This window comes from Somniosus microcephalus, unplaced genomic scaffold, assembly GCF_052327205.1.
Source record: "Somniosus microcephalus isolate GS21.2 unplaced genomic scaffold, FLI_Smic_1.0 unresolved_chr4, whole genome shotgun sequence".
NCBI lineage: Eukaryota > Metazoa > Chordata > Chondrichthyes > Squaliformes > Somniosidae > Somniosus > Somniosus microcephalus.
This window is the reverse complement of record NW_028225182.1, coordinates 38,095,119-38,114,648: the sequence shown is the minus strand read 5'-3', so window position 1 is coordinate 38,114,648 and position 19,530 is coordinate 38,095,119. Positions and strand designations below refer to the sequence as shown.

The 19,530-nt window shown below is 49.0% G+C and overlaps 1 protein-coding gene across 1 annotated transcript in view; it reads left to right on the top strand.

Annotated features, from left to right (window-relative positions):
- LOC147090575 (GRB10-interacting GYF protein 2-like) overlaps positions 1-19,530 on the top strand; it is a 136,616-nt gene that overhangs the window by 78,266 nt on the left and 38,820 nt on the right. The window contains exons 13-18 of the mRNA XM_085977074.1: positions 2,797-3,020; positions 5,421-5,556; positions 8,179-8,376; positions 16,115-16,272; positions 16,880-17,042; positions 18,360-18,526. Coding sequence (XP_085833200.1) covers positions 2,797-3,020; positions 5,421-5,556; positions 8,179-8,376; positions 16,115-16,272; positions 16,880-17,042; positions 18,360-18,526 — 1,046 coding nt within the window. The remainder of the gene's footprint in view (positions 1-2,796; positions 3,021-5,420; positions 5,557-8,178; positions 8,377-16,114; positions 16,273-16,879; positions 17,043-18,359; positions 18,527-19,530) is intronic.

The window sequence follows — 19,530 nt, the reverse complement described above, 5'->3', positions numbered from 1 at the left end:
CAGAATTGAGGGGGGAAGTGGCATAATGTATATCTGAGTCTTAGTAAGAACAGTGAGTGACAAAGGCAGCCCTGGATGATTGAAGGTGATTAAAACTGTTAGGAATAAAGTGAAGGCATTCCCATATGTTTGAACCACAAGACACGAAGAACGAGTATAAGAAAAAATTTAGAGAAAGGGCTGATAAAACGGCCTTGAATTTAAATTGAGTAGGAAATTTAAGCGCATTAGAGGAAAATGGAAAAGATACACGAGTATAGAATCACTGGCACTGGCTTCTGCAAAGGGGGTTGAGATTAGCGACGATGTGGAAATAGCTGAAATAAATTGAATGAGTTCTTTTGGTTGTATATTTATATGGGCAAAGGACGTTACAGGGGCTGTAGCAGAGCTGGCGTTCCAGGATAGAATGAGCAGTATAATAAAATCAGCAATTACTCAAGAGTTGGTAGCTGAACACCTCGGTAGGATCGGAGTGAATAAAGTTACGTGGGCTGAATAGGATTCAGCTGCGGGCACTTGGGGGAACTGGCAGAAGTACTCAGCATTTGTTAGAAAAGGGGATGGTACTGGAGGATGGCAAAGGTAATTCTCTTATGTAAAAAAGGATTCCAAAAAGAAGGACTTGCATTTATATAGCACCTTTCATGCCCTCGGGATGTCCCAAAGTGCTTTACAGCCAATAAAGTACTTTTGATATGTAGTCATTGTTGTAATGTAGGAAACGCAGCAGCTAATTTACACACAGCAAGCTCCCACAAACAGCAAAGTAATAATGACCAGACAATCTGTTTTTGTGATTCTGACTCAGGCGAGAGTGCTGCCCACTGAGCCATGGTTGACACCACGGGGAATTATTGGAACTATAGGCCAAGAGGGAAAATTCAAGAATGAGTTGTCCAGGGCAGGGCAGGTTGGTGTTTTGTCCGGAAGATATAAACTACAGGAAACTTTGGTTTATCTGGAGGTTGTATGTCCGGAAACCTCGATCTAACGGCAGAAATCAGCAGCCGTTTTGGTTAGGTTTTTTTTTCTTCTCCTAACATTTTTTTTAACAGTCAGGCTCTGGAAAGCGTCTCTGTAGCTTAGCAACAGCTTCAGAGACGCTTCCAAGGTACGGGCCGAGTGTTTACAAGCTGTTGCTAAGCAACAGTGTTTGTTGTCAGATATGGAGATGAAAACCTCCGTATCCTTCAACATTAGCGCTGGTCTATCCGGAAGTTTTGATAGATCGGCAGCAGCTCGGTCCCGTCGGTGCCGGATATCGCGAAGTTTCCTGAAATTGGAAGGTCGGCATGGATTTACAATAGGGAGTCATATCCGAACAATGAGTATATTTGAGAATGTAGATGTGCCTGACTTGGATTTTAGTCAAGTTTTTGATGAGGTGCCCCATAGAAACCTATAATGGAGACAGTTAACCGACACGGCATTGGCGCCAACATGCTAAGATGGATCCAATCACGACTAAGTGATAGGAAGCAGAGGGGCCCTACAAATTGGAAGTATTTGGGTTGAGGCTGTGATGAGTGGAGTCCCTACTGTTATTTGGCTAAGGTTCTATGTGAAATTAGTTTGTGCAGTCTCGATCCAGTACTCAATAGACTTGAACCAGTACTGGCATTAATTGCCATTTAGTTTGAGTTCTTACTCCAAGGTTACAAGATGGCTGGTGTGGGACGTGGAAAAATGTCTCACTGGTGCATTAGTGGGCGCTGGTCTGGGGTAAATTGTTGTGCTGGAGAAGAGGGAGCTTTCCTCTATCTAACCTGTGCCATACCTGCCCCGGGAGTGTTTGATGGGACACTGTAGAGGGAGCTTTACTCTGTATCTAACCCCGTGCTGTACCTGCCCTGGGAGTGTTTGATGGGACAGTGTAGAGGGAGCTTTACTCTGTATTTAACCCCGTGCTGTACCTGCCCTGGGAGTGTTTAATGGGACAGTGTAGAGGGAGCTTTACTCTGTATCTAACCCGTGCTGTACCTACCCTGGGAGTGTTTGATGGGACAGTGTAGAGGGAGCTTTACTCTGTATTTAACCCCGTGCTGTACCTGCCCTGGGAGTGTTTAATGGGACAGTGTAGAGGGAGCTTTACTCTGTATCTAACCCGTGCTGTACCTGCCCTGGGAGTGTTTGACGGGACAGTGCAGAGGGAGCTTTACTCTGTATTCGGTAACCCCTGATTTTCATTGATCCAACATTGGCGGGCATGCCTTCAGCTGCCTAGGCCCTAAGCTCTGGCATTGGCTTGCTCGTGCTCTCAGCCCCTCTACATCTCTCTCCTCCTTTAAACCTGCCTCTTTGACCAAACCTGTCCTAATATCCCCTTATGTGGCTCGATGTCAAATTTTGTTTGATAACGCTCCTGAGATGCCCCCTGGGACGTTTTACTGTGTCAAATGCGCTATATAAATGCATGTTGTTGTATCTCACCCGTGTTGTACCTGCCCTGGGATTATTTGATGGGGCAGGCTAGGAGGAGATTTACTCTGCTTCAAATTCTGTTGTACCTGACGTGGGAGTGCTTGAAGCTGGCGCTGGATGCCTGAAAGGGGAGCATATTCCATTCCCTACCGCTAACCGTGGGCTTTTGAATAGGAATGCTGTGGCCCTCCTGAGTGGCTCACTTCCACACCCACTGAGTTCCAAGGTGGAGCAGTTAAAGTGGCACAAATGTGCAGTCAAGTATTTACCACTTAAAGTGGGGAGCAAAATTAATCCGCCTCATAATGTGTCTCTTGCCTGGCTGGCATGGGCCCTGACGGTTGTACCTCCTCCCCGTCTCCTTTATCGCAGACGGTCCTCGCTCCGCAGGCTGGAGGGACCACACCGAGCAGCAGCGGCGGCGGAGGTTTGACTTTGATTTCCGGGAGCGAGACGAGGAGCGCCCGTACAGGAGGGGCAGGACGGGCAGCGGCAGCTACGAAGACGAGAAGGATAATTTGCCCGAGTGGTGCCTGGAAGACGCAGAAGAGGAAATGGGGACGTTTGATTCATCTGGCGCTTTCATGTCATTAAAGGTACATAACCTCTGGTCTCAAGTGGGACGGGCGAAAGTACGGGGGAGGGATGCGGATGTGGTTCTGTGGATGTGTTTTCGGAACTTTTTTCTCGACTGGGATTTTTTCCCCCCCCACCAAAATGTGAGTCTATTTTCCCCTGCTCCTCTCCTTTTCTGGAGGTGCTGACTCCTGCTGGAGTACGGGTGCTCTTTCATACCTTGCCTGTGTCACCCTAAACAGTGAGAGTAGCTGGCTATTTGCGGAGAGGCTTGGCAGCTGAGCGCAGGGTTGCCCTCGCCCAATGTCTTTGTCTGCGCATTCACGCAGGAGCGCCGGTTAATTCCTCCCCCCATCCACTTTTTCAAATCAAAATCAAATCAACTTTTTATTGTCATTGTTAGTGCACAAGTGCAGTACAACGAAATGTAGGCTTGCGGCTCCCGAGAGTGTACATTTAGATTAAGACATTTAAACATTCAACATACATTTGGCTTGTAATACATTAACATAAACATAACCATAATAAAGTGCATTAGCAGATGTGCAGGCTTTAGAGTTTATTTGTGGAGTTCAGTAGGATGACAGCCCTGGGAAAGAAGCTGTTCCTAAATCTGGTCGTACGGGTGCGAATGCATCTGTAGCGTCTCCCAGATGGCAGGAGGGCGAACAGACTGTGGCTGGGGTGGGTAGGGTCTTTGATGATGGACCGTGACCTCCGTAGACAGCGTTTCTGGTATATGTGCTCTATATGGTCGGTAGCCGGGTGCCAGTAATGCGTTGGGCAGTTTTGACTACCCGCTGCAGGGCTTTTCCGGTCATAGTAGCTACAGCTGCCATACCACACTGATACAGTTCGTCAGGATGCTCTCTATTGTGCAGCGGTAAAAGTTAGAGAGGATCAGGGGTGACGGGTTACATCCCTTCAGCCTCCTTAGGAAATATAGGCGCTGCTGGGCCTTCTTCACCAGAGAGGCGGTATTGAGGGACCAGGAGAGGTCTTCCGTGATGTGGACTCCGAGGAACTTAAAGCTGTCCACCCTTTCCACCACAGCCCCATTGATGTGGATGGGGGTGTGACTTCCGCCTTTCGACTTCCTGAAGTCCACAATGATTTCTTTGGGTTTCTTGATGTTAAGGGCCAGGTTGTTATCGGCGCACCACTTCACGAGATGCTGGACCTCCTCCCTGTAGGCTGACTCATCGTTGTTGGTGATCTGGCCTACTACTTCCTCTCGTCCAGGGCACCGAGGCTGATTGTTGCGTTACCACTGCCGGAGCTGAGGTCCGCTAACTCCATGCAGACTGAAAGAAACCTGGGACCTTCTGCTCTGTAAGGGGGAAGAGGTGGCAGAGCAGATTCACTGGAATGATACCGGGGCTAAAAGGGTTAAATTATGAAGACAGGTTGCACAGACTGGGCTTGAATTTACCTGAGTTTAGAAGATTAAGGGGTGATCTAATTGAGGTGTTTCAGATAATTAAAGGATTCAATAAGGAAGATAGAGAGGAACTATTTCCTCTGTTGGGGGAGTGCAGAACACTGGTGAGGAGAAATGTCTTCACTCAGGGTGGTGAACCTGTGGAATTCTCTACCACAGGAGGCTGTGGAGGCCAAGTCACTGAATATATTTACGAAGGAGACAGATAGATTTCTAGACACAAAAGGCATCAAGGGGTATGGGGAGAGAGGGGGAATATGGTATTGAGATAGAGGATCAACCATGATCATATTGAATGGCGGAGCAGGCTCGAAGGGCCGAATAGCCTACTCCTCCTATTTTTCTATGTTTCTATGTAAAATTGGAGCCAGGCTGTTCTGGGGTGAAGTCAGGAAGCACTTCTTCACCCAAAGGGTAGTGGAAATCTGGAACCCTTCCCCCGAAAAAGCTGTTGAGGCTGGGGGGTCGATTGAAAATTTCAAAACTAAGATTGATAGATTCTGGTTAGGCAAGGGTATTAAGATACAGATCAGCCATGATCTAATTGAATGGAGGAACAGGCTGGAGGGGCTGAATGGCCAACTCCTGTTCCTATGTAAAGCTCACTGCCACATTGAGTAAAGCATTGATAAAGCACATCATATTGCTGTGGAGTAGTTGAGGCAAATAGCGCAGATGTAGTTAAGGGGAAACTAGATAAACACATGAGGGAGAAGGGAATACAAGGACATGTTGGTAGGGTGGAGGAGGCTGGTGTGCAGCATAAACGCCGGCATAGACCAGTTGGGCTGAACGGCCTGTTTCTGTGCTGTAAATTCGATGTAATGTCATTCTTGCAGCTCTCTGCTGAGCTTGATGGCCGGCGCGGGCACGATGGGCCAAAAGGCCTCTTTCTGTGCTATATAACTATGACACCTCTTCAGTCAGTGTCCTGCGCTGTGTTTATCCCTAACTGATTCTTAATTGGTGTGTTAAACAGAAAGGTTCCAAGGAACCGATTCCTGAGGAGCAGGAGCTGGACTTCAGAGGAGTGGACGAGTTGGACGAGCGACCAGAGAACGAATATGATATGGAATTTTATAAGGAGTCAGATAGGACGGAAAATGGTGATGCAGGTAACCGAACGCTAATGCGATAGCAAAATACTGCAGATGCTGGAAATCCGAAATAACAACAGAAAATGCTGGAAAAACTCAGCAGGCCAGGCAACATCCGTGGAGAGAAATTAGAGCCGACGTTTCGGGTTGAAACCCTTCTTCAAAACTGGAAAGGAAATGAAATAGATCGAAAGGCAGGGCTGGGAGAGAACAAAAGAAGTAAAGAGACATTAAGAGGTATTCAAAACCAGACGAGATGGTGATAGGACTAGTGGAGACAAAAGACGGCTCAGATTAGGTGTGAAATGTTCTGGCAGAATGAGAGACAGCTGCCATGTGGGAGAGAGGGGAAAAAAAAAGGAAGGGGGCGGGGAGGGAAAACCCAAAACAAGGCGCGGAACACAAAAATATATAAGTAAAGATGTAATGGGGGCCGAGGTTATGATCTGAAATTGTTGAACTCGATATTGAGTCCGGAAGGCTGCAAAGTGCCTAATCGGAAGATGAGGTGCTGTTCCTCGAGTTTACGTTGAGCTTCCGTGGAACAATGCAAGAGGCCAAGGACGGTGAGGGGGAATGGAACGGTGAATTGAAATGACAGGCGACCGGAAGCTCGGGGTCCCCCTTACGGACTGAACGGAGGTGTTCCGCAAAGCGATCACCCAATCTGCGTTTGGTCTCCCCAACGTAGAGGAGACCGCATCGTGAGCAGCGAATACAGTTTTTTTTTTTCCACCCCTTTGCTTTGGGTTTTCCCTCCCCACCCGCCCTTTCCTTTTCTCTCTCTCCCACACGGCAGCTGTCTCTCATTCTGCCAGTACATTTCACACCTAATCTGAGCCGTCTTTTGTCTCCACTTGTCCTATCACCATCTCGTCTGGTTTTGAATACCCCTTTATGTCTCTTTACTTCTTTTGTTCTATCGCAGCCCTGCCTTCGATCTATTTCATTTCCTTTCCAGTTTTGAAAAAGGGTTTCGACCCGAAACGTCGACTCTAATTTCTCTCTACGGATGTTGCCTGGCCTGCTGAGTTTTTCCAGCATTTTCTGTTGTTTAACCGAACGCTAATACTTATTTGATCTCCACTTCAGACACCCAGTGTCGGCATTGAGCACAGCCAGGTCAGTTATGACCTGGTTCGGTCCAGAATTAAATAACCTCTGTGCTGCCTCCACCCTACGCATCAGGTTCTGTAGTACTGGAAAGAGACTCTTGTAATTCTCAGCAAAAATTAAAAGGGTTTTTACAGCAATTTCCCCCCACAGAGGACATCCTGGGGCCGTGGGGGTGGCGAGGGGCAATGGTGCAGGTGGCTGGGCATCAAGGCCCACCTGGTTGGCAGCACAAGTGGGTTTGCAGTGATGCTACCCAGGTAAATGGGAGCTGGGTTACATTGGTGGCCGGTGAGATGCCTGGACATGCAAAGGCAATCACTTCTGTATTGCAGACAGAATGAATAGATTCCAGGGGTGCTGAGGGCACCTAGTGGCAGTGTCAGGTATTCCCCTATGTATCTGGTTGGACTGAACAGTGCTGCAACATTTTGACAAAACTGCCCTCCATGTGAATATACTGTTTTCTTAATAATTTTTCACCCTTCTCACTCTCTCCTCCACCCCCCCCCCCCCCCACTGCCGAAACCTAGAAATCTCTCTAACACCCCGTTTCCTGTTTATGGGGAAGGGGATGTTGCTCGGTGGGTTGCCTGCCCAACAGCCCGTACCTTTTCCGAATGGCCATTCGCCTGAGTCTAGACATTGTTGGCGGGCTACTCGACTGCGGGAGGGCATCACAGCCAAACGGTCTTAACCCCCGGTGTCCACACATGCACATTTTAGCAGCGGTCACTCGATTGATTCCTGGGATGAGGTTCACTCGATTGATTCCTGGGATGAGGTTCACTCAATTGATTCCTGGGATGAGGTTCACTCGATTGATTCCTGTAATGAGGTTCACTCGATTGATTCCTGGGATGAGAGGGTTGTCCTATGATGAGAGATTGAGTAGAATGGGCCTATACTCTCTGGAGTTTAGAAGAATGAGAGGTGATCTCATTGAAACATATAAGATTCTGAAGGAGATTGACTGGGTAGATGCTGAGATTGTTTCCCCCTGGCTGGAGAGTCTAGAACTAGGGATCATGGTCTCGGGATAAGGGGTCGGCTATTTAGGATTGAGATGCAAAATTTCTTCACTGAGGGTCGTGAATCTTTGGAATTCTCTACCCCAAAGGGCTGTGAATGCTCAGTCGTATATTCAAGGCTGAGATAGATTTTTAGAATCAAGGGATATGGGATCGGGCGGGAAAGTGAAGTTGAGGCAGAAGATCAGCCGTGATCTTATTGAATGGTGGAGCAGGCTCGAAGGGCCGTATGGCCGACTCCTGCTCCTAATTCTTATGTTACTCGGTCATGATCAGGAGCCCATTCCTAGCCTGGAGGCAGTGAGGCTAGTTGCAGCATCCCCATTGCCGTCTCACTCACACATATATATAGCTGGCTAAAATCAGCTAATAACCAGGAACTAACCATGGCAGTGTTCATGCCTAGTATGCCAAGTGGGGAGCTCTTCAAATTAATCCATAAGCCGTCGCTCCTCAAAAGATTGTGCTCTTGAATAACCCTGTTTATCCACAACAGACAGAACCGATCTGCCAACCGAGGTGTACAACGGCAAAACCTCTCCATCATGCTCGTCATCCTCCCCCTCCGAGTCTCAGGCCCAGGAGGTGTTCCTCGCGGTACCTGAAGAATGTGAGCCTGTCGTGCACAGGGCCGAGCCTGACATGGCGGATTCTGCGTCAGACACCCAGGGACAGAACAAACCTGCTGCTGATGGTACGGAAATCTAATAATTACCCGCCGTTAACTGCTGACTTGTCTTTATACACCATGTAAAGGCAACGTGTGGAATTTGTCGTGCAATCAATGTTGGAAATATGCAGTAGTGGGTCAGTATCCAATCTGCGCAAGTTCAGCATTTGCTGTTTCTTTCTTCAGATTTTAATCATATACAGTATTTTTCATTTCTAACATGGGTTCTGATGCAACAATCTAGAGCGCAAAGATTGATGACCAGTTAAAGGGGAAGGAAAGCCCAAGGGTGTACTTACCATGCAAAGTTGCCTGTCACATGTATATTGAAAAAATTATATATATTATATGTTGTAGGTAGAAGAAAAGAAAGACTTGCATTTATATAGCACCTTTCATGTCCTCAGGACGTCCCAAAGCGTTTTACAGCCAATGAAGTACTTTTGGAGTGTAGTCACTGTTGTAATGTAGGAAACGTGGCAGCCAAATTGCGCACAGCAAGCTCCCACAAACAGCATGTGATAATGACCAGATACTGTAATCTGTGATGCTGGCTGAGGGATAAATATTGGCCCCCGAACCCCCCTGCTCTTCTTCGAAATAGTGCCGTGGGATCTTGTACGTCTGCCTGAGAGCGCAGGTTTAACAACTCATCCGAAAGAAGTTACATATTATATGTGTGTTTGTTTGGTATTTAAAAAAAAATAGTATTACTGTTAACCATTCACCTCCCCGAGGGCTGCCATGTCGATTATTTCCTTTGGGTGCTTCTCATTTCGTCCACAGGGATACCCTTCGTGTGTCCCAGGGAAGCTCGATGGAAAGCAGTGAGTGCAGCAACTTTCGATTCTCTCGAGAGCCAAAGTACATCTGCCTGATCCTGGGAAGCACACAGGCAGCTGGATACACGGGTTCCCCAGCCAGTCTTATGTTTTCCTGGCGTCGGGTGACTGGGCCAGCTCTCATGCTGCTCTGCTGTGGTGTGTGATTGAAATTTTTTTTTAATGTATAAAAAATTGAAGTGTGTTTATTCAAATACACTGAGCTTCCTTACCTACAAATTCATAATTGTCCAAGTCGAGTGTGCTATCAAGTGGTGATCTTTTATATATTTATATAGCACCATATCACCTCGCTGAAATGTCTTTCAAATGCTTCATGTAGTGACTGTTACAAAGGCAAATGCAGAAGTCAGTAACATCCCACAGTAGCGATGAGGTGACCAGTTCATAATCTTAACGTAAGAAATAGGAGCAGGCGTCGGCCATTTGGTCCCTCGAGCCTGCTCCGCCATTCAATAAGATCATGGCTGATCTTCTAACTCATCTCCACTTTCCTGCACTATCCCCATATCCCTTGATTCCCTTAATATTCAAAAATCTCTGGCAGTATTTGTTAGGTGAGTAATGTTGGGCAGAACCTCCAACTCCTCTTCAAGATAAGAGCGTTGGGAAGTTTAACATCCACTTGTAGTGTGTAGCCATGGCTCAATGGGCAGCGCTCTTGTCTCTTGAGTCAGTTCACGTCCCACTCCAGAGACTTGAGCACAAAACTCTAGGCTGCGTGCGAGTACTGAGGGAGCGCTGCACTGGCGGAGGTGTGCCGTCTTTTGGATGAGACGTTAAACCGAGGCTCCTTCTGCTCTCGCAGGCAGACATAAAAGATCCCATGGCGCTATTTCGAAGAGGAGCTGGGGAGTTCTCCTCGGTGTCCTCGCCAATATTTATCCCTCAAACAACATCACTAATTCTATGGTTCTATGAAAATAGGTTATCTGGCGGCTATTTTGGTGTTTGTGGGAGCTTTCTGTGCGCAAATTGACTGCTGTGTTTCCTACATTACAACAGTGACCACACTTTAAAATTATTTCATTGGCTGTAAAGCGCTTTGGGACGTCCTGAGGCCGTGAAAGGCGCTATATAAATGCAATGTTTTTCTTTCCACTGGAAGAGGCAGATCGAAGGTGCTTCCTAGCACCACTGACAATGCAGCGCTCCCTCTACTGCAACGCAGTGTTTGCCTAATTCTGTATGCGAAGGAAAGAAAAACTTGCATTTATACACCGTCTTGTACGATGCAGGATGTCCCAAAGCGCTTTACAGCCAATGAAGTACCTTTGAAGCTGATGTGCCTTCAATAACCACAAAACTAGAAGTTATAGGCTTAAACAAGTTGGCTTTTAATCACTAAGATCAGAGCTACATCTCAACACACCGACTGGCTCACAGGAATGAGTCATACAGATCCGGTGATCTTTATGTAAGAGAAGTCAGGGGCGGAGCCAAGAGCCAAGACCTGGTACCTTCCAGGTTAGTCAGGAGAGAGGAAGTGAAACTATGCAGTGTGGGGGAGGGTAATATACATGAGTACAGGATCAAGACAAACAGATTTCATTACATTCACCCCTTCTTTAGATTTAGTCCATCGGAGTGATGTTTCTTAAAAGTTGGTATAAGTGAGTCTGTCAGGAGGTTTTGCGGTTCTCAGTGATCGGCGCAAAGCCGGTTGGGGTGCCTCTAGGGGAGTGGATTCTGGTTCCTCCGCTGTCCGGGCCTCCGCAGTGTCTTCCAGGTTATCTGCAGTGTCCTCCAGGTTAAAGTTGGGTATTTATACCTCTGGGCGTCCTGTCTCTTTTTGGTGTAGGTCTTCCTCGGGTAGTCTCTCATCGTTCTCTCCGCTCCCCGAGGGAGCGAGGTCTTTTATGGAAACAGTGTCCTCTCGCCCGTCAGAGTATTCGATATAGGCGTACTGAGGGTTTGCATGGAGGAGCTGTACCTTTTCCACAAGGGGGTCCGTTTTATGGCCTCTCACGTGCTTCCGCAATAGTACTGTCCCCGGAGACGTCAGCCACGCGGGTAGAGATATGCCCAAGGTGGATTTCCGGGGGAAAACGAACATCTTTTCGTGAGGGGTAGCGTTAGTGGCAGTACATAACAGAGACCTTATGGAGTGGAGCACGTCTGGGAGGACTTCCTGCCAGCGGGAGGTCGGAAGGCCTTTTGACTTTAAGGCTAACGTGACAGCCTTCCAAACAGTAGCATTCTCCCTTTCCACTTGCCCATTACCCCGGGGGTTGTAGCTAGTGGTTCTGCTAGTGGCTATCCCCTTCGAGAGCAAGAACTGTCGCAGTTCGTCACTCATGAATGACGTCCCCCTATCGCTGTGTATGTAGTTCGGCATGCCAAACATGCAGAATAGATTACCGAGACACTGGTCATGTCTGGGCAGGGAATGGCGAAGGGGAAGCGGGAATATTCATCGATGATATTGAGGAAGTATACGTTACGGTCGGCAGAGGGAAGGGGTCCCTTGAAGTCCAGACTTAGGCGCTCGAATGGCCGTGTGGCTTTGATAAGGTGTGCACGGTCAGGCCTGTAGAAACGAGGCTTGCATTCCGCACAGATGCGGCAGGCTCTGGTCATTATCCTGACCTCCTCGATGGAGTGGGGCAGATTGCGGGACTTTATAAAATGGTATAGTCGGGTGACCCCTGGGTGACAGAGGTCGTTGTGGAGACCCTGTAATTTGTCCGTATGAATGCTGGCACACATTCCCCGCGATAGGGCGTCTGGGGGTTCATTAAGGGCTCCCGGCCTGTACATAATATCATAGTCGAACGTGGATAGTTCGATCCTCCACCTGAGTATTTTGCCATTCTTGATTTTCCCCCTTTGTTATTAAACATGAAAGCCACCGACCACTGGTCGGTGAGCAGGGTGAAACGTTTGCCGGCTAGGTAGTGTCTCCAGTGCCGCACTGCCTCCACTATAGCCTGTGCCTCCTTCTCGACAGAAGAGTGCCTGATTTCAGGTCCCTGAAGGGTTCGGGCGAAGAAGGCCACAGGTCTCCCAGCCTGATTGAGGGTCGCAGCTAAGGCAAAGTCTGACGCATCGCTTTCGACTTGAAAGGGAATGCTTTCGTCCACTGCACACAGTGCAGCCCTTTCAATGTCCTGTTTGATACTGGTGAAAGCCTTCCGAGCTTCAGCTGATAGTGGGAAGGACGTCGATTTAATGAGGGGTCGGGCCTTATCAGAGTAATTGGGCACCCATTGGGCATAATATGAAAAAAATCCCAGGCACCTTTTTAAAGCTTTGGGATTGTGTGGCAGGGGCAGTTCCTTTAGGGGGCGTAATCGGTCAGGGTCCGGTCCAATTACCCCATCTTCCACCACACAGCTGAGGATACAGAGACTGGTTGTGTTGAAGACACATTTGTCTTCGTTGTAGGTTAGATTCAGCTTTAGGGCAGTTTTTAAAAATCTCGCAAGATTTAGATCGTGGTCTTGCTGGTTGTGCCTGCAGATAGTGACATTGTCCAGATAGGGGTAGGTAGCTTGTAGTTTATTCTCGTCAACCATGCGGTCCATCTCACGTTGGAAGACCGAGACCCCATTTGTTACCCCGAAGGGCACTCTGAGAAAATGGTAGAGGCGTCCGTTCGCCTCAAAGGCGGTGTATGGGCGGTCCTCCGTTCTAATGGGGAGCTGGTGATACGCGGATTTGAGGTCGATAGTCGAGAAGACTCGGTATTGCGCAATCTGGTTGACCATTTCTGATATGCGGGGTAAAGGGTAGGCGTCCAGCTGGGTATAAATATTAACAGTCTGGCTAGTCAATTACCATCCGTTTCTTTTCGCTATTTTTAACTATGACTACTTGGGCACGCAACGGACTGGTACTGCATTCAATAATGCCTTCCCGCAGGAGTCTGTCCACTTCCGCCTTGATAAAGTGTCTGTCTTCCAGACTGTACCGTCTACTTTTGGTCGCTATGGGCCTACAGTTCGGAGCGAGATTAGCGAATAAAGAGGGCGGGCTGATTTTTAAGGTCGATAGGCCACAGACTGTGAGTGGCGGCTGGGACCCGCCATATGCTAGCGTGACACTTTCGTGGTGGCACTGGAAGTCCAGGCCCAAGATTACATTAACACAGAGTTCTGGCATCACGAGGAGTTTAAAATCCTTGTAGTCCGTGCCTTTTACAGTCAGTGTTACCACACAGTAGCCCAAAATGTCCGAAGTGTGGGGCTTAGCAGCCATAGCAATTCTGCTCCGTGTAGAGGTTACCGTTAATGAGTGCCGCCGTACCAGGCTAGGGTGGATAAAACTCTCGGTACTCCCACAGTCAATTAAACATTTCGTTAAATTCCCGTTTACCTGTATGTCCATCATGGATTTTGTCAACGGGTGTGGCCTGGATTGATCCACCGTGATCGAAGCCACTGTTGGGCCCTGGGCGGCCGTTGAGTCGGGAAAAGATGGCGGATCCCAAGATGGCGGCACGCACGAGGCGGTGATGGAGTTGGAAATCGGATTCCCCCTGCAGACTTTGCTAAAATGCCCCTTTTTCTTACATTTGAAGCATGTAGCGTCCTTCGCTGGGCATCGTTGTCTGGGGTGCTTGGCCTGGCCGCAGAAGTAGCATTTCGGGCCTCGAGACATTGCCGCTGTAGTAGGACTCCTGGGTGAACTTCTGTGTGGGGACTCCGGCGGCGTAGAGCTGGTCTGAGACCTGGATGGGGAAGATGGCTGATTCCAAGATGTCGGCGCGCACGAGGCGGTGAGGGCCGCATGGCCGGAAGAATAAGAGTCGAGAGTTTTTCTGGGCCACGTCCAGCGATCGCGCAGTGGCCACTGCCTTTTTTAAGTCCAGGACCTCCTTCTCCAGCAGTCTCTGCCGGATATAATTCGATTTGAGGCCCGTGATGAAGGAATCGCGGACCAATTCGTCAGAGTACACGTTGGCCGTCACGGCCTTGCAGTTACAGTCCCGGACCAAGTCCTTTAGGCCCTGTAAGAAATCGTCCATTGATTCCTCAGGTCGCTGCCTGCGTGTAGCCAGCAGATGTCTGGCGTACACTTCGTTTACCGGCCTCTGGTATTGGGCCTTCAGGATAGTGATGGCCTCCGTGTAAGAGGTGGCGTCCCGGATGAACGAATAAATCCGATGATTAACGCGAGTAGTCAGTAGACTCAGTTTATCTACCTCGCTAGCGGATGAGACCCTCGCGAAGAGTTCGAAGCATTTGAGCCAGTGTCCAAATTGATTTGATGCTTCAGCAGAATGTGGATCCAAGTCCAGACGCTGTGGTTTTAGGAGTCGATCCATCCTAGTATTCTTTAGTGATTAAAATTGATGTGCCTTCAATAACCACAAAACTAGAAGTTATAGGCTTAAACAAGTTGGCTTTTAATCACGAAGATCAGAGCTACATCTCAACACACCGACTGGCTCACAGGAATGAGTCATACAGATCCGGTGATCTTTATGTAAGAGAAGTCCGGGGCGGAGCCAAGACCTGGAACCTTCCAGGTTAGTCAGGAGAGAGGAAGTGAAACTATGCAGTGTGGGGGAGGGTAATATACATGAGTACAGGAAATACAGGATCAAGACAAACAGATTTCATTACAGAAGCGTAGTCACTGTTATAACGCGCCTAAGTCCTGGATTGGGTCCAGAACCCAGAACGTTCTGACCCAGAGACGAAATGTTTCTCCCTGTGGACCTGATACTCATTCCCCTGTTCGAAAGAAAATGCTTTTTTTGTTTTAAGTTTCCCATCTGTTAAAGTGAGAGTATTTTTGTTGAAAGTTTTAACAAATCCAATTGGCCGTCTAAAATGGTTTTCTCTCTTCCTGTGTGCTCCACTTATCGATGCGGTTGTGTTGAAGTGGTTAGAAAGCAGTTTCATCGAAACATAGAATAGTAAGGAGGCCGTTTGGCCCATCGAGTCTGCGCCGGCTCTTTCGAGGAGCAATGCAGTTAGTCCCATTTTCCCCCCGCCCTGCTCTTTCCCCCATATCCCTGCAATTTGTAGAAAGGTTTTTGTAAACGTGATTTTTTACCAGTGCCGTTGTCTAACCAGCTGCAGGGGCTGAGAGTCTTGCTGACTGCGCTTCTCATTTCCCCTTGAGAAGGGGGGAAAAAATTCCTGGGAATTGGAAATAAAAGCAGAAAGTACTGGTAGTACACATCATGGCTGATCAGTAACTAGGAAAGACAGTTGGCATTTTGAGGGTGGACTGTTTGTTAAAACCAGTTCTGACAAAGGGTCTAAACCCGATATGCGTTGACTGTCTTCCCTTCGGATGCTATGTCATTCCAGCATTTTCTGCTTTTAGCATTGGGGCTGGACAAGCATACGAGGGGAGATTGGCCAAGCATACGAGGGGAGATTGGCCAAGCGTACGGGGGGAGATTGGCCAAGCGTACGAGGGGAGATTGGCCAAGCGTACGAGGGGAGATTGGCCAAGCGTACGAGGGGAGGTTGGCCGAGCGTACGAGGGGAGGTTGGCCGAGCGTACGAGGGGAGGTTGGCCGAGCGTACGAGGGGAGGTTGGCCAAGCATACGAGGGAGAAGGGAACAGAGGGTTACGATGATGGATTTAGACGAGGAAAGACGGGAGGAGGCTCGAGTGGAGCATAAACGCCGGCACGGACTGGCTGGGCCAAGTGGCCTGTTTCTGTGCCGTATATCCAATGTAATCCTATGTAGCTCCCAAGCTCACTTCCCTCGCTGTGGAGATGTAAACTGACCTCGACGCGCTGTCATTCGAAGGCGGGACTGTGGAGGCTTATTGTATGGGGGAATCATGGGCTCAATCTGAAGTGCTGCATTCTTCGACGCAGCTCCAGTGCTGTGTTACCGAGGTGCTGCCCGACCGTCTCGGTTTAAAAGGCTGAATTTCAGGATTTATTTTGTCCGCGTGTACGCTCCGACTCTTGACCTTTTTTGATTTTTTTTTTTATTCTCGCGCAGAAGCTGTTAATTTGGGCCAGCCTGCTCAGCTAAGTCCAGCAACGGTGTCCACATTGTCGTCCTCTTCACCTTCCTCCTCTCCTCCTTACCCCGGCACCACTGCTGAATTTGCACCAGCGGACAATGATGACGATGAAGGGATGAAACGTTTTGAACAGGTAGGGAAGAGAGGGCTCTTCTGTTTCGGGGTTGGCGGGTCGGGGGGTGGGGGGGGGGTGATATTTCTGTGCCATGCCACATTGTCCTAAAGAAGCTGAAATCCAGGAACCTGCCACCCTGGAAACAGCGGCGACACTGCAGGCTGCATTTTATCCCGCCCCCAAATGGGCATTTTCTTAAAACTTGAGGTTAAAAATTGTAGCTGATTATTTTACGTTAAAACTGTGCCTCTCAAATACAGACCCTCTTAAGGTTTAATTTGTGATACATTTGTTGTCCGTTTTGTTTTGGAGGATTACCAAAGGTTTCCGAATCTGCTCACACCACAATGCCCTTATTCGTAGAAGTGCATGTGCCTAGGTATCGGTGTTCCTGGGCCGAGCAGCTAGTTAAAGGGGCCGCCCACCAACTAAAATTATACGGAACATTGCTAGGTACGAGGGGCACCGTCTCTTTCTCCCCCCCCCCCCCCCCCCCCACCCCCCTTGAAGGTTGAGCCTGATTTTAAAATGAAAAGGCGGCCCTCAAAACGGCAGCGCGAGCGTTCAGCTCCACCCCCTCAAGACTTTTCACGGTCTTTCCCGCCTTGTGGTTTCTCTGCCGCAGGAAGCTGAAAAAATGGTCGCGTCGCTGCACGACAACTCTCTGGACGATGAGCGGTTCGTGGAGATGATGCAGGATCAGAGGAGCCGAGCTGCCGCTGCCTTACCCCTCTCGCACGAGGCAGCCATGAAATGGTTCTACAAGGACCCGCAGGGAGAGATACAAGGTAAACCGAGCTCCCAACAATCGGAAGTGCGACTCGACAAGGAGAATTGGCTAGACCTCTGACCTCCTTACTACAGCAACCGCTATAGTGCTTTTAACGTAGTAAAACGTCCCAAGGCTCTTCAAAGGAGCATTACCGAACAAAATTTGACACCAAGTCACATATGGAGATACTAGGGCAGATGACCAAAAAGGTTGGTCAAATTTAAAGGAGGAGAGAGAGGCGGAGAGGTTTAGGGAAGGAATTCCAGAGCTTAGGGCCTTGGCAGCTGAAGGCACGGCCGCCAGTGGTAGAAAGATTGAAATTGGGGATGCTCAAGCGGCCAGAACTGGAGAAGCGCAGAGATCGCGGAGGGTCACAGGAGGTTAGAGATTGGGAGAGGAGCGAGGCTGTGGAGGGATTTGAAAACAAGGATGAGAATTTTAAAATCACCGCGTTGCTTAATCGGGAGCTAATGTAGGTCAGCGAGCACAGCGTGTGATGGGCGAGCGGGACTTGGTGCCAGTTCGGACACGGGCAGCAGAGTATTGGATGACCTCAAGTTTACGGAGGATAGAACTTGGGAGGCCGGCCAGGAGTGCGTTGGAATAGTGAAGTCTGGAGGTAACAAAGACATGGATGGTTTTTAGTGATCGGGTGGATATGTGATCGGAAGCTCATCTCGGGGTCAAACTTGACGCTGAAGTTGCGAACTGTCTGGCTATCGCGGGTGGATTCGATTCACTTGGCCGTCACTTGGTGTAGTACTAAACTGCACAGAGCAGAAAGTCGCAAGTCCCATTCCCAGCCTCTGCTGATTCACCCGACCTCGCCCAGGGCAGCCATGGCCTCACTACACTTGGCATCAAAGCTTCTGGGAGAAGGCAGGGGGAGAGAGAGTCAGACACGGTCTCTGCTCCCGATTTACGATCCTTTGCTACTGACTGCGCCGGGTTCAAAAAAAAAACCTGGACAATGCATGTCACATGGAGGTCAGATGACCAAACTGCTGCCCTCTGCGATTGAATGGGCTGCTCACACGGAGACAGTGGCGATCTGGAATTGCAGGAATATGGGGAAAGACCGGGGCTAACTAGACTGCTCTTCGAAAGAGCCGGCGCAGACTCTGGGCTGAATGGCCTCCTGTGCTGTACTATTCTATGATTCTAAGTATATCTGGGAATATGCAACCACAGCGGGTGAATGGAGTTGCGGTACAGAACAGCCATGATCTGATTGAATGGCGGAACAGGGGCGGGGGGGTCAATTACTTGTTTTTTTTTCCAAAATAGGGAAGCTGAAAATAACTTTCTTTTAATGTTAATTGTTTTTCTTTAGGTCCGTTCACGACACAGGAAATGGCTGACTGGTTCCAAGCTGGATATTTCCCCATGTCCCTGCTGGTCAAACGGGGTTGCGATGAGGGTTTCCAGCCTCTGGGGGATGTGATTAAAATGTGGGGACGAGTGCCTTTTGCTCCTGGACCCTCTCCACCACCGTTGCTGGTAAGCAAACCAAACATTATCTTCCAGGCTTCAATGTTCCTGGGATGGGAGGGGAGGGTGTAGTGAGCTTATTCAGATGTCTGCAGTTTGTTACTTTTTGCATTTCCTTCCCTTTGCCGCCCCCCGCCCCCAACATGTGTGCGTGTGCACACCTTTTTTAGTTGTGTTTGTGCGCGTGCATATGAACACCTGTCTTGTAACCGGCTCGAGGGAGGGAAGAGCTTGGGTGACCCAGATCAGCGCTCTCCCTCTCCTTTTTCTTTGTCTCCTCCCTCACCGTACTGAATTGAGCCAAGTTCTCCGGATGCGTAATTTGTGATGGCAGACTTTTTTTTAACCTGCAGCCTCTTGATATGCCGCTCCCAGTGGGTGCTGTTATGCTGATTTGGGGGGTGGGGCCTTGTCGAAATCCCTAATCATGGTCCTCAGTCTCTGGTACCGCAGGGATGCGTAGCCAGCTTACAAACCCTCGGGTGATCAGGGCATGTGTGCTGCTGGTCTGCCAGTAGCTCTATCCAGTTCCCAGGTGATGCTGCAGTCGCCTCAGTGGCTGTCATCGAGAAAAGGGTGGAGCGCGGACATGAACCTACAACCTCTGACTCCCTAGTGTTGCACACCATGGTCCGAGGTCATGGTGCCACCTACCAGCCATGCTGCTTTGAAAGCTTCCTTTTAAATACGGAACCGTGCGTATGGAGTGAAATGGTTTCTCGTTTGACTGGTACCAGCGCGAGGTGCCAAAACATCAGCCTGTGTGTTAATTTTCCATTCTTATCAAGGGGATTGTTTGTTTTCTAATGGGGGAAGTGGCAAAGGAAGCTGGACCTGCCCAACAGCGCGCCGGCAATCTGCTGTGCTCCTTGAGCGGGAGAAGGGATTCTGTAGAGAAACAGCTGCCAATTTGATTGTGGCTCATAGTTGGGGGCGGGCGAGGTGGCTCTTGTGTTTGTGTATTCCACCGACTCCATTTAAGTGAAGGCGTAATAACGGCTCCTCTTTACTTA